Source organism: Theobroma cacao, chromosome 10, assembly GCF_053813885.1.
Source record: "Theobroma cacao isolate CCN51 chromosome 10, ASM5381388v1, whole genome shotgun sequence".
In the NCBI taxonomy this organism is placed as follows: domain Eukaryota; kingdom Viridiplantae; phylum Streptophyta; class Magnoliopsida; order Malvales; family Malvaceae; genus Theobroma; species Theobroma cacao.
Window position 1 is genome coordinate 25,737,051 of NC_142648.1, and position 18,633 is coordinate 25,755,683.

At 32.7% G+C, this 18,633-nt stretch overlaps 1 protein-coding gene and 1 pseudogene across 1 annotated transcript; both read right to left on the reverse strand.

Moving 5' to 3' along the window:
* Nucleotides 1-878: 878 nt before the first annotated feature.
* Nucleotides 879-6,678, reverse strand: LOC148760499 (putative disease resistance RPP13-like protein 1). The gene is made up of 5 exons (XM_088802729.1): nt 3,231-6,678; nt 2,230-3,123; nt 1,803-1,885; nt 1,150-1,241; nt 879-970 (listed from the first exon to the last, which is right to left on the reverse strand). Exons 1-2 carry the CDS (start codon nt 6,638-6,640, stop codon nt 2,259-2,261), a joined length of 4,275 nt encoding a protein of 1,424 aa, XP_088658855.1. The 5' UTR covers nt 6,641-6,678; the 3' UTR covers nt 879-970; nt 1,150-1,241; nt 1,803-1,885; nt 2,230-2,258.
* An 8,325-nt stretch (nt 6,679-15,003) lies between these two features.
* Nucleotides 15,004-18,011, reverse strand: LOC148760500 (putative disease resistance RPP13-like protein 1; annotated as a pseudogene).
* Nucleotides 18,012-18,633: the final 622 nt, after the last annotated feature.

The following is an 18,633-nucleotide window of genomic DNA, read 5'->3' on the forward strand; positions in this document are numbered from 1 at the left end:
ACATCTGTTCATTACCATGATGAAATTAATAAACAAAATTCTCCAGCTTTTAGTAAACATTCCAATACAATAGTTACAAATAAGTTTATTTCCCTTTACTTAAACTTCTGGTGAATGAGCAAAAATACATATGAAGAACAAATGAATATATAAGCATTTAGAAAAACAAATTAAACCATTGAAATCAGCTACAACAACTTCTCATCTTGATTGTTCTTTTAAAATGATGGCAGACATTGAATCCATATATATAGAACCTGGAGAGAACTATCTGAAAGTTCCAATAACTTGAAATTAAACCATTTTTCTCCATGATGGAAGACAGAAGTTTCTCAATTCTGCAAAAACATATACTCTTTTCTAAGAAAATGAGCTTTGGAAATGCTTGTCCAAAATTTAGTAAGCAAGAGTCTGTTAGTAGTTATGCTTAAAATCGAATCTTGGTTTTGTTCACTTCAATTTAGATGAAACAAAAAATGAGAAACATTTAACTAGCTCATCTGATCTAAGCATTTAAAGCAAATCTGAATACTTCTATTCCTTCTCGGTCATTGGTCTTGTGATTCCTCAACATTTGGCTAAGCCAAACATTCAACAAAAAAGTATGGCAGAGAAACTGAAATATGCAAAATAATAGTGGGAAAAAGGTTGAAAACTTGGGTTTTGGTTATTCTTCATATAAATCTTAATGCTGAGATAGTAGAGATCTCAGTGTGTGTATAGATTTCACCTTTTGTCCATCATCTCATGGTTGTACATATCTACCATTGTGAACATAAAATTTCAAATGGATTATCCTGAATGTAATTAGATATTTCCAAATTGACATACCTTGGTCTAATCATAATCGACCTTCTCTTCTTAAGGGATGAACCATCTTCTTATTTTCTCTTTTGGATCACACCAGGGAATATGCAATCTGCTCATACAGCGGCGATTTTGGACCATTCTCATCTTTATACGTTTTGCACTGTTGAGTTTGTCAAATAATCAAGGAGAATATTAGCATTCATTCAGGATGATGGCATAATTATTGGACAAACAAATAGTACTATTAAGGAGGTATCAAGGACAAAATAATTAACAAAAAATTCGATAGATAAACCCTGTTTTTCTACAATGAAGAAGCACAAAGTGAAGTTAAAATACCTGGAGGCATATTCTTCCAACGTACTACATTCAAATTAAAGTTTGCATTTTCAGAGTTGGGATGCTTTGGGCGAAGAAGTAGTGCCCGTGATCTGCAAATTAATCAATGTAGCTTTTGGGTGACATTGTTTAGATCATGTATTGTAGTGCCAGAAGTTGAGGATAAGCCAGGATAGCAAATGTTTCAACTATAGTCAAGGAAGCTTCTATATTAGCTCAATACAATTTACTAGTCAATTGTCAAGACATTGTCTCTGCAGATAGCTGCAATAGGACTTTTTTTCTGTTCTTCTAAAACTATTTGATTCAAGATTTATATCAATCCTATCAAGAAAATAAGAAACATAAATGAATAGATGAACAATAAGGTGAAAAATACAACTAAGCGCTAGCTTAACTTAAGAATACAAACTAGTCTAGGAGAATAAGTCCTTACATAGTGTCCTTAAACTAGCAAAGTATTCAATAATGCCATTACACCAGATAAGGATTCGTTCTCTCCTTGTAAATTTTTCTTTTTCTTTTTAAATTTTTTTTCTTTCTTTCATTTTCAGCCTTTCATTCTTTTCCATCTTGCTAGAGCATGCAGTGGGCTTCAAAAGGAAAGCATACTGAAATTTGAAAAAAAGGGGGGGGAGGAATTATGTATATACCTGATCCTGATCTATTTGAATTTAGGTAATGTACTGCTACCATAAGCATTGTCACAAATCACGCATCCTCAATGGCAGTCTGCCTGTAAAATGAAGAACATGAGATCAGTATCACTAATTTTTTCCCTTTTTCTCTAAGTTCAGCAGCCTATTGTAGGTTGGGTGCTCGAGCTGAATTCCAGAACAAAACTCAAAACTTGGTTTAAGTTTTATCAACTTTCATTTATGTAAACTCAAACTTGACTTGAAAGAGTAATTAAGCTACTCAAACTCAATTCTCTTTATTAGATTTGTAAACAGTATTGAACTAATGAACCTACAGGAATCATGAAAATAGAGCACTTGAAGACTTGACTTAATGTATGTTCTTCAAATAAAAAGAAGATTTATGAAAATTAATATGTAATTTCAAGTGACATAAAGATACCTGACTTCAGGGCGAACCTTCGTTTACCATCAAACTGGTCTAATTGCAATGTAAGGTATGTGGGCAATATTGCGCCACTCTTGTCCTTCATCCTTCTTGCATCGTTGTTTTAGCAATGGACAATCAGAAATTTCTAGTTCCAAAAGTGAGGGAAGCATTTCCTTACTTGGAAGGAATTTGAGCTTGAGGCAATTTCGGATTTCCAATGATTCGAGAGAGGTGAGATTTTGAAAGCCTTTGGAGGACAAAATTTCAAGGTTGGGAAAATCTCTGATGAAGAAAGAGGTGAGAGAGGGGGGCAGAAGCATTTCTTCATGAGGGAATGACGCCACATCTAGAGAAGCACCGTGGATGCAGAAATGCTTAAGAGAGGTGAGTTTGTGCAAACCCCACTCGATTACTGACTTGCAGAAATTGGGTTGCGAGATTGTAAGTGAAATGAGATTGGTAGGGAACCCCCCTTCTGGCAAAGATACCACACTTGGACATTCATCTAAATAAAATTCTTCGAGAGAGACAATGTTGTGCATGCGGTTGGGTAAGGCCTCGAGCTTTTCACAACTCATAAGATAGAACTTTCTGAGTTTGGGGGTTAACAATCCACTTCCTGGGAAAGAAATCAGATTTGGACAACCACCAATAATAATCTTCTCAAGATGGTTGAGCTTGTCCGATCCACGTGGCAAAGATCTAAAATTTTTACAAAAGGAGATATGAATCTGTTCAAGAGAAGAGTTGTCTTCAATTTCAGGTGCTATGGATTCTAGAGATGGGCAACCATGGATAAGGAGGTATTTCAGCCCCTTAGGTAACTTGCCATTGGATAATAAGGAAGCTAACTTTTTTTCACAACGATAGATGAATACACGTTGAAGATCAACAGGTAAGTCGCCCCTTGCGGATAAAGATATCAAAGACTGACATTTTCCAATAGTCAGTTGCTCTATGCTGATATTTTCTCACAACGAACAATGGATAAACTTATAAACTTTAACGGTAACTCGCGTCTTGCAGATAAAGATATGAAAGACTTACAATCTTCAATTTCCAATTTCTCTAGAAAAAATGTACCGTTGATACTGATATTTTCTCTTTCATCTAGCAAGTACTGTAAATTCTCGCAACATCTAATGGTTAAACTTCTTAAATTTGCAGGCAAATTTCCCTTTGAAAATGAAATCAATCTTGGGCATCTTTCAATTTGTAGCACCGTAAGGGATGTGTAGCTGTGTAGGCCTTTTGATAGCGTCTCTAGCCTTTCACAATCAGAAATACGCAAATCTACAATATTGCGAGGGATTCCCAATTGCATTTGCTCTTCCTTTTCGTCCTCAACCCCTATTGAAGCAAGTTGTGAACAACACTGAATTTTCAAAAAGTGAAGAGCCGACGGATATGCTGAGGATCCTTCCTGGTTCTGCCATGAAGAAATTAGCTCCTTAAAATTACTTATAGAAAGAGATTCTGCTTTTCTCAACCCTAACATCATATCCCTTGGACAAGTGAATTTCAAAATTTTTGAAAGGGAGACACTTTTCATGAGTGAGCCAAAATTTGTAGAACCTGTAGCCACCACTTCTTGGCACTCATCAATTGTTAAGTCACACAACTTTGGAAGGCCAGGGAGTGAAACTACCAATTGCTTACATTGACGAATCTCAAGTTTCTTCAATGAAGGAGGACAAGTAGCTAGACTTCTCAATTTTTGACATCGAAGAATCACAAGTTCCTCCAAGGAAGGAAGACAAGTAGGTAACCTTCCTGACAACTTGGGACAATCTGAAATGGAGAGCAGGCGGAGTTGTTGGAAGTTTTTCACATGTCCATCAACTTCACAAGGATCCCATTCCTTCCATTCAGGCATGCCATAAAAAAATAATTCTTCTAGTTTTGGAAATGCAATTGACGCATTTTCTCCGAAAAAGTTTGAACCCACAGTAGTCACCTTATCCATCCTCCTGATAGTAAGGGATTTTAGCGATGGTAATTTTCCAATTGCTGGTAATGATGTGCAATTTGGACAGTAAACCAGCCCCAAATGTGATAGCTTTTCAAACGATGGATCTCCTATCCAACTTGGGAATGTTTCACCTCCGTAATATTTGATGGTGAGCCTTTCAAGCATTGCATGTGGTCGGAGTGAATTCAACACGTCCATGTGAAATTGAATTTCTTCTACTGCAAAAGCGTCACAGGAGTACTTCCATTCCAAAGTTAAATCAGAAAGGTTTGACTTATTACATAACCCAGCCACCGCTGCATCTTGAGCTCTGACAATGTTCTCCAATCCTGAAATAAGAAGTCCACCCTTAAGATTAGACAATTTCTCCATCTCCTGTATCTGAAGGCCATTATCTCGACTCACAACAAATCTTGTCAATGTTTGGAGGCTGGTTAGCTCACCAATTCCCATCGGCATCCTTATTTGTGAATTTGTACCAGTAAAATCAAGATGCCTTAGGTTAATTAAATCTCTCATTTTTGAAGGAAACTCCTCGAGCTGATAACACTTCCACAAAATCAAAGTCTGTAAATTATAAAGCTTGCATATTGAATCAGGTAGAGTTTTGATACTAGTGTAAGAAAAATTGAGATAACGCAAATGTATGAAATCTCCAATGATATTAGGTAACTCAGTCAAGCGATACCCTTCTAAAGAAAACACCCTTAAGCATTTCAATTTTGGCAACAAATCACTGAGAACTTGATTAGATATATAGCAATGCCCTTTATTTGGCATCTTCAACGGTAAGAAGGTTCTTAAATGCTCCATTCCATTAAAGATTCGGAATTTTTTAATTCCATCCCTCCGACCACCAATGTAAGATGAGTGGCGAGCATTATTGGAAATGTCCAATTCCTTGTCATCCTCCACTCTAAAGCATAAATCTTTGGCGATTGATTGAGCCAAATCATTAATAAGATCATGCATTACATATCGAGACTTCTTTTGACTGGATCTTTCAAAAAATGACCTTGATACAAGTTCCTGAAAGATCTCTTGACCCAAATCTTCATTTTGCTTCACAGCTTTCACTTGTAGAAAGCCTTCTGCCATCCATAACCGGACTATTTCTGTCTTAGAAAATTCATAATCTTTGGGGATTATGGCACAGTAAGCAAAACATGGCTTTAGATGTGGAGGAAGATGATGATAGCTTAGTCGTAAAGCTGGAATTATGTTACATCCCTCCTCTTTCCACACCTCATTTTCTAGTATATCTTTCCACACAACAAGGCCCACCTCATTGCGCAAAAGGCCTCCAATGGTCTTAGCTGCCAAAGGCAAGCCCCTGCATTTCTCCGCCATCTTTACACCAATTTCTTTCAAGTGTGGATGGCCACTAAAATCTTTTGCTTGGAATGCATGTCCAGTTAATACAGAAAGGCAATCTTCATCTGGCAACTTTTGCAGCTTGTAATCATCTGGGATAGTTCTCGTCATTCTTGAAACACTTTGGTCGCGTGTTGTCACGATAATTGTAGTTCCTTTTCCAAAAGGGGCTACTAGGATAGTCCAATCATTATAGATTTGATGCCAAAGATCATCCAAAATGAGAAGTAGTTTTTTTCCAGAGAGCTTCTCCTTCAATTTTATTTGAAGATTATTCAAATTAGCTTCAGCATCACCAGGATTATGGCCAACTGATGACAAAATTGATTTTGTTATATCCGTGATATCAAAATTTTCAGAAACACATACCCATGCTTTGAGATCAAAACAATCATTCACGCGATTATCATTGTAGACAAGCTGAGCAAGAGTTGTCTTACCAATCCCTCCCATGCCAACGATGGGAATCACAACCTTTCCTTCATCATCACTCTCGAAGAGCAATTCGAGTATTTTCTCCTTGTCTTTGTCTCTACCATACACATGAGTTTCAATCTCCACAGAAGTAGGTTGCAGCCGTCCTTCTATCCTTTTGGATCTCTGGCAGTCCTTCATTCTCTTCTGTAACTTTTTTCTCTCTGGTTCTAAAGCTTTCAATCTGACAGTGACATCATTTATCTTGGACATCATGTCCCTGTAAAAAATAACAGCATCGAATGGATCAGTAATCATGAGTCTCGGTTTCTTACTTGAGCTACCTCGACGTTCCATCATCAAATTGCGTCTCGAAATTTCTGTTGCAAGCTCGTCCAAGACGTCGTCCACATCGTATGCCAAGATTTGGAGGTGGAACAACCAGATTTTGACGGACTTATCTCTGAGCTGCCTCTCCTCAGCATCATCAAGCACTTCACGAATCTCCAGCAATTCCTTCTTCAACTTCTCCATCCCCTCATGAATCTTCTTCTCGGTAGCAAATTGCAGTAAGTCAGAAGAGACCAACTTGTCTATGAGAAAGTCGAAGAACTTGGAGACAACAACTTCTCCTATGGCGGACAGGGCATCAAAGAAAGACATGGTTGGAGAAAATCAAAGCAGAGAAAATTTAGAAAAGAGTGGAGATAGAAGTGAAGTGAGTAAAGACTAATTGTATTGCTGACTTTTATTTGTCTTTGTGTCCGTTGATTTTGACAATCTTTTACAGACATGTGGCTAAATTTTTTGTTGTAAAAAATAATTTTTAAAGTACTAGTATTTACTATACTTATTTTTTTAACTTATTTTAAAATAATAACAAGTATATATAAAGGACATTATTTTTAAAAATGTAAATAAATAAATGAGAATTATATATAAGAAATAATTACTAATTCAATATATATAATTAAAATTTCATAATATTAATTATTGTCCTCTAAAGTAAGTGTTTTAATGAAGGGCAAGAATGGAAAAGTGTTTTTCATTTTAAGAAAGTGGACATTAGTTTGAAACATTTTAAAATAATAGGATGGATTGCAACGAAGTGAGTACTAATATTTATAATGAAAAGTATTTTTAATGAAAGTCATTTGATATAATTATAACTCTTATATATTTACAAATTAAATAAATCTAATTGATATTAAAAATAAGAAATTTTGTGATTGCAATTTAGAATGATAATAAATAAATATGACTATTTCCATCAATCAAAAACTATATTCAATATCCATAATTTTATATATACTAGTATTTATTGTCACTGTTTTTTATTTATTTTTAAATAATAAAATTATATAAACTAAATGTCCTTAAAGTGAAACTTTAATTATCTATAAATATAAGACACTTATAATTAAAAAAATTATATATAAAAATAATTAATTAATATTTCAACTATAAAATTTATAAATTATTCAATACTAAGAAAAATACTTTTCAATACAATTCCAACGTCTCTTTGGCTGCTGGCCCTCCCCTTGGTTGATCTTATGAAGGTAATAATTGCCACAAAGAGATGTGAAACCAGCTCATACTTTACAATTATTGTACTTCACTTTGTCACTTTGGATTCTAAAACAGCACCTTTTATATAGAGAAAATTATGAGAAATAACCTTTCTCATAAGCTCAATTCAAAAATATCATTTTTTATAATTTTAACTATTTTTGGTGTGACTTGACAATAATACCCTTTAAACAATTTCAGACAAATTAAAATGGTTTCAGTTTTCTCTCTCCCGCCATTCAGATAAAAATTTCAAAATTAAATCTCGATTTCTCTTTTTGCTCAAATATGTCTATCTCGCTATCAAATTCGCAAATATGACATCAAGCGCTTTCTTATTTTGTTTTATTTTTTTGGATGGTGGATCTTGGGGTTCTTAAGGGCGATGAATAACGATTTTACTCTTTACAGGCAACAATTTTGCTCAGGGAGAAAGAACAGCTAAAGCATGTTTGATGGGTTTTATGGTGGTTCACGATTTTGTTGTGTCTGGGATTGGGATGATTGTTAAGCATGTTTGCTAGAGATTTTGAGTTGAAATTGTTCAAGGAATATTTTGTAAAGAGGGTATATTTTGTTTTTGTATAAGGGGAGTGAGCAAGACCTACCGATAGGGATATATTTTCTCTTGCTTTGGAGGGTTATGGAGTTTTGTAACCTATCTTTTATGAAATGCACAATTTCATGGTTTAGCAAAAAACAAAAATATGTGTTTTAGGTTCTTGAGTTTATTGGTTTATTCATAGAACCTAAAATTGAGTTTACTGGTTTTTAGGTATTGTATGACTTAATCACCGTATGACTAGTTTTTAGTCATTACGTGATTGGTTTTAGGCATTACGTGACTAGTTTTTATATATTGCGTGACTGATTTTTAAGCAATGCCTAAGTCACACAATGCCTTACTAACTATTCACGCAATGCCTTATTAACAAGTCACGTAATGTCTTACTAACAAGTTACGTAATGCCTATCAACTAGTCATGCAATGCCTTATCAGAAATTAGTCACGTAATGCCTTATCAAAAACTAGTCACGCAATGCCTTATCAAAAACTATTCACACAATGCCCAAAGTCAGTCACACAATGCCTTATCAAAAATCAGTCACGTAATGCTCAAAGTCAGTCACGCAATATCCAAAGTCAGTCACGCAATGCCTAAAAACTAGTCACATAATTTTCAAAAATCACCAAAACTACTAAATTCCATTTAACAAGATCAACAACTTCAAACGATACACCATATTCCATTTAACAAGATAATTAACAAATACGAATGCTCAAAATATTTGAAAGTTTTTCTTCATATATCAAAAATCACTTTAAAATATTTAAAAATTCTTGCTCACAGGTTTTCTTCACGTATCAAAAACTACTCCAAAATGCTCAAAATGCTTAAACGTTTTTTTTTCTAGTAAGGAATACTCTAGAGATGAATAGTCTGGTGAGGAAAGCTCAAAAAATATGAGTCAGTTTGAGGCACAAACCTAAACATACTTGACCTGTTAATAGGTTTCGGGTTGAAGGACGGAGCCTAGCGAATGGGTCGATTTCATTAAGGACAAGTTTGTTCAATTTTTTTTTCTCTTGGCTAAAAATAGATAAAATTATAGGGAGGACTATTCTTTAAAACGTCTTATGCCTCAGGCCCATTTATGAAAAGCACTCTTTTATATATATATTTGGATTGAAAAAAATTACGGGAGGAAAGGTAGAAGCAATCTATTTTTATCATTTCTTAATTCTTCTTTAAAGTTATGTTTATAAGAGATGCCAAGAATTTGAAAAGCTATATCACACGTTTGAAACCATTTTTATTTCCTTTCATAAAGGCATTTTTCTTTTGGGTAATTGTAAGTTTCCAAGTAGCTTCTTTGTTGTCTCTCTTCATTTTCAAGTCCATGCTAATTAAAGAATGGGTTTTAATTCTCTCTCCCCCTCTACAAGCAATGCAAAAGCTTTTCTGTTCTTAAGTCATAAAAGCATAAACTTTTAAATTTATATTCTCAAATTTAAAGTATTTAACAGTTTATAAATTTTAATTTATAAATGAATAATAGCAAGGATAAAAATAATTTATCGTAAAAGTTAGTAGTTAAAAAAACTTAATGTAAACCTGTAAAGATTAACATAAAAAATTATAAAGGTGGAACAAGTATTATCAAAATACTAACATAAACATGTGAGATTTATCGTAACAAATCAATTAAGTTAAAATAAATATAATTTTTTTAAAAAAATTAAACATTTAAATTAATATTTTTGAATTTAAAATATTTAACAGTTTATAAATTTTAATTTCTAAATGAATAATAGTAAGGATAAAAAACTAATAGTGAAAATTAGTATTTGAAAAACCTTAACCTAAAGCTGTAAGGATTAACGTAAAAATTTATAAAAGTAGAACAAATATTGTCAAAATACTAACACGAACGTATGAGATTTAACGTAATAAGTCAATTAAATCAAATAAATATATTTTTTTATAAAAATTAAACATTTAAATTTATATTACTGAGTTTAAAATATTTAATGATTTACAAATTTTAATTTATAAATGAATAATAGTAAGGATAAAAGTAATTATTGTAAAAATTAATAGTTGAAAAACTTTGACGTAAACCTATAAGAGTCAACATAAAAAATTATAAAGATGGAACAAACATTATCAAAATACTAACATAAACATGTAAGATTTAACGTAATAAGTTAATTAAGTTAAATAAATATAATTTTTGTGAAAATTATTTAAATTTATATTTTAGAGTTTAAGGTATTTAATTGTTTACAAATTTCAATTTATAAATGAATAATAGTAAGGATTAAAATAATTATCATGAAAATTTATAGTTGAAAAATCTTAACATAAATCTATAAGAATTAACGTAAAAAATTATAAAAGCATAACAAATATTGTCAAAATATTAACGTAAATGTATGAGATTTAAAATAACAAGTCAATTATGTCGAATAAACATAATTTTTTGAAAAATTAAACGTTTAAATTTATGTCCTCGAGTTTAAAGTGTTTATTTATTTATAAATTTTAATTTATAAATGAATAATATTAAAGATAAAAATAATTATAGTAAAAATAATTATTTATTAAATTAAGTTTTTATTATAATATTTATTATAATAATTATAGATAATTTAATCCTTGGGTACCCACCAAGAACTCTAGGGCTTTGAGTGTAGATATTCCTGGACAACTCTAGTAACTACCCCATTAACGAGAAGGATGAGGAAGCATAGATTTATTGTCATGTATTTTGCACGAATATACTTGTTTTATTTAATTATTTATTTTTAAATAATAGTAGCTATATATGAAATGCAAATGTTTTTATAGTGTAACTTTAATTGTTTATAAATAAAGACAATTATAATCAAAAGATAATTACATATATATAAGAAAAATATTATTTCAATCATATATTTGAAATTTTAAAAGTTTAATCTAGAAATTATTCAATAATGTTATAATTAAGAATAATATTTTCAATAAAAGTCGTTGAATCCAATTCAAATTTTTATCTACAAACTAGATAAATCTTATTAATATTTATAATAATTTTTTTAAAAAAAATTATTTGATATAATTAAAATTCTTATATATTCTCAAATTGAATAATATTATTAATATTAACAATAAAAATTTTAAAAATAATCGTATAGAAATATATTAAACAAAATGACCATTTTGGTCAATCAAAAGATTTTTCAACATCCATACTTATATGAAACTTACATAAAGAAAATAGTTTCATGGTATAAATTAAATCCAAGTTTACTAGGTATTGAGTGAAAGTTTCCAAGTAACTTCTTTGTGTCTTCATCTTCAAGTACATGCTAGAAGTTTACTAGAAAATAGTTGACAGGGTTTCATCAAGGGAAGCCATGGTTGCGATCTCACAAGAAACTGCAGGAAAATGAGAGTAGACAAATTTGGGAAAAGAATTGAGCTAGAAGCCAAGTTATTAAAGAGTAATTGTTGTACAAAGCAATATTCCTGGAGACTCTGTCTTGCGACAACCAGAAGTGGAGTTGCCACAAAGCAGCTCATGCTTTATCAAAAGCAGATAAAGATGATGATGCTTTAACAAAAGGAGATGCTATTTAATTTGGAAAAGAGCGTTCATTTAACGTTTTAATTATTTTATTGAAATTTCCAATTAATTGTTTATAAAAAGGAAGCGAAGGTTAATCTGCACTAAATATGGAGGAATCTTGTACCAAACTTCGATAGAGAAATAGCTTGGGTTATCCAAGGAAGCAAAATTTCTTTTGGGTATTGATGAACGCATCCTTGATGCTATAAATTAAATACAATATATTTGAAGTGCATGTTTGGTCAAATAAATGAACAACTTCATTCATTAGGTATTGAGGGAAAGGTTTCCAAGCAGCTTCTTTGTCTCTTCATTTTCGAGTCCATGCTAAAGAATGGTCTTCTCTCTTTTCCTTGGAAATCAACTTCTGCAACATTCTAACATTCATTGTTAGGAACCATACTGGATTAAAAATGAAGAAGAAAAAGAAATTTGCATTGTATTCTACATGAAAACCATGAAATAAAAGCTTGATCATTGATATAAAATCATCCAAGATATTAATTAAGTATAGGACCAAGAAATTGTTTAAATTTGATTATGGATGCCTATTTGAAAATGCATTATTGTTATAAACAACTTAAACTTTTTATATCTCATGTGTAGCTTAATTAGTCCTTTTTTAATATTCGTTAACAACGTTTAGGGTTTTGTGGTCAAATTTTTATTTTGAATATTAATGGATCCAAAATGAATTAAGATAAAATCTTAAAAATGAAAGTAATTTATTCAAAAAAGTTAAATTTTCACTAATAATATTTCATTAACTATGAATATGGACAATGCTATTTTGTCGGAGTTTCAATTGTCACATTATGTTTATTCTCTCAAAAGAGTTTTCTAAACTACAATTAAACATAATTTCTAATATTTCTTTACCATAAGATTTTCTGATAACTTTGTTTTCTTTATAGAAATAACTCTCGTTAATAAATGAAGTAGTTTTCTATACTGCTACTGGCTAATTCTGATATTGTAAGTACATGGCAGACGAAAAATAATCTCTTTCTAGCGTAATAAAGAAGTAGTAATAACCTTTTTTACTCCATGTTTATTGAAACAAAATTACCTAATTACATAAGAAATTTCAAAATTCTCTTTTCAAATGCATATAATTAAGCACAGAGAAGAATAAAAGAAAACTTTAAACTTGCAAATTGAACTTTCAAATTTGCTATCAGTATTCCATCTTAATTATGGCTTCCTTCACATACACTACAACCAATTCATCCCCATTGGGAGTCCAAAACTGTTTGAAGCCTTCGTCAACCCCATGACCATCGACATAAAATAAGGTACGTAATTAAATTTGAAAATATTAAAAAAATTAAAAAGTTGAAAAATCATTTTTAAAAATATCTAATTGTATAGAAAATAAAAAAGCTTAGTTATTACCTATATTTAATTCATCATTTGCAAAGTAAAATAGAGATTAAAACTGGAAAAACATTTTCTATAATTGAAGCAGTGGAGTATGTAAAATTACAAGAAAAAGGGAAGAACAAGAAGTTGGTCTATCCTTTCCAGCAACAAAAGTGGTGGGAACATGAATATTCTGACATACCAGAAAAAGTTGACATAACAAATGGAATTTTGGACAGTACTCAGTGATGAATACTTAAAGATATTGTCCTAGTACAAAACTGTAAAGTTAATCTGCAACCGGTTCAAATAAGATTCATCAGACTTATCTTTATCAGCAATAAGTTATGAAGCTGGAATTTTATCTTCTTCAATTATCTTTTAGCTTCCCACGCATTGCTAGTGAAGTATCTCTTTTGGCAGGCAACTGGAATTGTGCAGATGGAATGACATGACCAGCTTCAACCCATAGTTTGGAGTAATCAAAGCTTAGCAGTAATTGTTAAAAGTATTTCTTCGGCATTAGAGGAAGCTCATGGAGGATAACATGGGTCAACCTTCCATCCTTAATCATAATTTCTCAGGGGTTATATCAAGGTAAGACAGGAACCCCACATCCAAGTTCACACCCATCCCTTGCTCCACTCCTGAATTACTGTTGTCTCGAACCAATTAGTGTTCTTCATTATCTGCCTAGTGAAATTTTAACTAGTTAGGAACAGATTGCAATTTTAGAATGTGAAAAAATCAATAATAATGTAAGCACCTTAATTCTGTTTATCTGGCCTACTGAAACATCGATTGGTTGATAAGCTTATACACTTAAACCTCTGCAAACAGTAATCAAGTGCGTCATTGATGATGCATAATGAAAACTGAAATAAAAGATACGGTTTTAAAGGGAAAAGTGGTTTGGTACAACAAATATGAAAATCCGAATATGGGAATTAATGTAGGATAATGAGTTCTACTTGGCCATGTAATAAGGCCGTTCAAACAAAAGTGTATAAAATTAGGAGTTGAATCTGACAAATATAGGTTGTTGGAGAAAGAACTAGCCTCTCTATGCTGATTTGAGCATATTTTTATCAACAATTGCAATTTTTGTCATGAATTGATTGTAGCTCTGGCTATGAAACAGGCCATCATGTGGAAGTTGGGGGAACTTGGGGAACAAGCTGTTTGAGATTCCCTCAGCCAATTCATTAGACTTTCCCTGGCAAAGTATTGACTTGAAGTAAGGATTGAAGTCTTTACCAGGATTGTTAACTGAGCTATAAGTGACCAAAACGTCTCAGTAGGTATAAACGTTCTTCATAGCTTTATCATAGGCCAGAAAGCCAAATCAACATGGAGGCCCACTAATTTTAGCTTAACCCCCTGTGAAAGGCCTGTATTTCCTTAAGGAATCTACATGTTAATGGTTAAGGACTTTCATTTTTGTCAAGTACAAAAAAAATAAAAGATTGGAACTACCTGATCTGTAAATTGAATTGGCGTGCTACTCCAATCAGTCTCTCAACCCTGAACAGTACCTACAAAATGAATGCAAACACATCACAATTTGTCTTGGATATCTTTTCAAAACTTGAATTTCCAAGTTAGCAATAATTACGATTGAGTTCAGAAGTGGCAATTTTCATGTTCTTTCTCTACTTTCCAGCTTTGCACTCTGTTTCAATAAAGAACCGGTTTCTAGAATGTCATTGAGTACCCAAGTTTGAAAAAAAAATTAAATAGCATCTTACCATCAACATTGTCTCACAAATCATGCAACCTCCCAGAGTGCCTACAACCAACAAACACATCACTTGCATCTTTCCAATCTCAAAATGAAGGTCTTGGTTTTCGTGCAAAAAAACAAAAAACAAATCAATAGGAGAGACAGGAAATACTCAGACTTCTAGATGTACAAGGTGATAGTTTGTCGCTGATGGTTTTGACTCCAAGCATGCCTGCAAATAAATCATAAGAATATCTTACAAGTTTGAACAAAAAATTAATATGAAGAATATCTCAAGGGATTCCACCTTTACTGACCCTAACCTTGTGCATGCCCTAGTACAAGTAAACTTGAGAACGTTCAAAAAAGAGACTTTTTGTAATGAACTATGGTTTGCAAAACCTTTATACACTACCTTCTTGCATCTATTAATTTTTCATTTCGAAAGCTTTGGAAGGCTTGGTATTGAAATTTCCAATTTCTCACATTCTTCACACAAGTGTCTCCAATGAAAAAATCAATTCTGGTATACTCCCCAACAGTTTAGGGCAATTCTAAATACAGAGTTCACGAAGTTTTGGAAATTCCCTAGCTTTATCATCAACGTCACAAAGATTCCAGTTCTCCCATTGAAGCATGTTTCGAAATTGTAAAATCTCCAATGATGGAAATGCTTTTGGCATGTTTTCTCCAAAGAACTCAACTCCAACACTAGTTACATTATTCAATCCATCGATGCGTACTTCTTTCAACAATGGCAATTTCCCAATTGATGGCAATGACATGCAATTTGGACAATCATTAAGGCTTAAAGATAATAAATTATCCAACGAAGAATCTCATACCCATTTTGCCAATGTCGCACCATAATAGCCCTCAATGGCGAGCTTCTTAAGCATTTTTGAAGGTTGAAGCAAATCCAACACCTTTTTTTCTACTACTTCAGTTCTATTATCAAAGTCTCTACTCCACTTCAATTCTAACTCATTGAGTCCTACCTTATCTAGTAACTTAGCTGTCCATGCATCTTTAGTTTCAGTAACATTTTCTAATCTAGAAATACAAAGTTGACCCTTTAGATTGGATAAATCCTTTAACTCCCTTATTTGATATCCTTTACCTTTACCCACGATAAAATTGGATAGAGTTTGAAGGTTAGTCAATGTACCAAAATTACTTGGCATGCCTTCTAATCTATTTACATTGGTGATATCAAGATGACATAGGTTCACTAGGTTTTCCATCTCTGAAGGTAGCTTCACAAGGTCCCAACACCTCTTTAACAAAAGAGTTTCTAAATTATAGAGAGTACTTATTGACTCGAGCAAACTTTTAATATAAGTGTTAGAAAAATCTAAATATCGTAAGTGTTTTAAATCTCTTATAAAATTTAGCAACACTTTGATCCCATACCCTTTCAACGAAAGCACCCTCAAGCATCTCAAACCTGGTAACAAACATGTTAGAACATTGCTAGTTACAAAGCCACCATCATCACTTGACAACCTCATCGGCAAAAAGGTTCGTAAATGCTTTGCTTCCCAAATGCCTTTAAATTTTTTGATACCATCACACCCATTAGCAATGTAAGATAAGTGGCGAGCCTGCTTTGAAATTTTCTTATCACCCTCTATTCGAAAGCATATTTCTCCAGCAATTGATTGAGCCAGATCATGAATGAGGTCATGCATAACAAATCGAGAATTATCTTTGTTGGATATTTGCAAAAGAGACCTTGATAGTAGATTTCTAAAGTACTAGTGACGCAAATCTTCAATGTGTTGTTTATCTTGTGCTTCTTGTAGAAAGCCTTCTGCCCTCCATAACAAAATTATCTCTTCTTCTTCAAATTCATAATCCTTAGGAAGAACGGAGCAACAGGCAAAGCATCGCTTCAAATGCGAAGGATGATGATGGTAACTTAATTGTAGAGCTGGAATTATACCACACTGATGTTGATAGTTGCCATATCTCGCTCTCTAATATATTTTTCCAAGCATCATGGTCAACATTAGTACGTAACTAGCCTCCAATGGTTTTAGCATCCAAAGGCAAACCGTTGCACTTTCTCACTATTTTCCTAGCAATTTCTTTTAGGTTGGGATGTTCTCTAAAGTCTGTTGCTCCTAATGCATGTTGTTCAAATATAGATAAACAATCATCCTTTGATAAAAGTTCTAAAACTTGAGCATGAGAAGCACCCATTGTAGTTGAAACAACAAGATTCCGTGTCGTCACAATAATTTTACTTCCTGGAGTCTTTTTTAGAAAAGGAGATCGGAGAATGGTCCACTTATTATAATCCTCATTCCATATGTTATCTAAAACAATAAGAAATTTTTTCTCTGACAATACATTCTTTAATTTTTTATGAAGTGAAGTCAATTCATTGTCATTGCATGACACAGAACTAACTGATTCCAAAATTGCTTTCGTTATTCTTGTGACATCAAAATCATCAGAAACACAAACCCATGCTCTGAGATCAAAATGATTTTGAATACTAGCATCATTGTAAACAAGTTGGGCCAAGGTTGTCTTACCGATCCCTCCCATGCCAACGATGGGAATCACAAAATTTCCTTCATCATCACTCTTGAAGAGCAATTCGAGTATTGTCTCCTTGTCTTTTTCTCTACCATACATCTCCACAGAAGTAGGCTGCAACCGTTCTTCTATCCTTTTGGATCTACGGTAGTCCCTCGTTCTCTTCTGCAACTTTTTTTTCTGTGGTTCTAAATCTTTCAATCTGGCAGTGACATCATTTATCTTGGACATCATGTCCCTGTTAAACATAACAGCGTTGTATGAATCAGAAATCATGAGTCTGGGTTTCTTACTTGAGCTACCTCGACGTTCCATCATAAAATTGCGCATTGAAATGTCGGTTGCAATCTCGTCCAAAATGTCCTCCACGTCGTATGCCAAGTTCTGCACGAATCTTTTAGCTGCCTCTCCTCAGCATCATCCAGCGCTGCACGAATCTCCAGCAATTCCATCTTCAACTTCTCGATCTCCAGGTGGATCTTCTTTTCAGTAGCAAATTGCAGGAAGTCAGAAGAGACCAACTTGTCTATGAGAAAGTCTAAGAACTTGGAGACAACAACTTCTCGTGTAGCGTACAGAGCATCAAAGAAAGACATGGTTGCGTTCTTGCAAGAAATTGCAGGAAATCAAAGTAGAGATAATTCAGAAAAGGGTGAAGCTAGAGGTGAAAGTTAGTCACGATTAATTGAATTAGTGATCACTTTGATTTGTCCTTGTGTCCACCGATATTGAGAATACTTCAGAGATGGAACTTCCCGATGCATGTTTATTGGAGTGATATGTTTTAGCCTGTTCTAGATGTTTAAGATGCTCCCCTGAGAATGATTGGAAAATCAGAATGTAGGAATATTAATTAAGCATAGGACCCAGAACCCAACAAGTTTTAATTGTATTTTAATATTCCAAAGAAGATTGGGCGGCTGACCAGGGGTCGTTTGGACACACAACATTTTTTAATGTTCATTTTTATTGGATAAAATATACATAATTTTCAAATATTTAATTAGGTAAAATAGTTACATTTTTATTTTTTTTAAATGGCTTCCTATTGTATCCTCTAATGGATTAAAAAAATTACCACTTGTAATTGAACATTAATCACTTTCTAACATAATAAGGAAGTTTTAAATTCTCTTTTCTAAAACAAGAGAAAAAACTCAAATTTTCGTTCTTTAAATCAAATGATTCATGCACACAGAACTTTCCAAAAAAAAAAAATCAAATGATTAACCTCAACTCTAAAAAATTGTAAAACTTGACAAATGCAATATGATGCAAGAGCAGCAAATTAAACTTTCAAATTTACTATCAGTATTCCATCTTATTGCTTCGTTCCCAT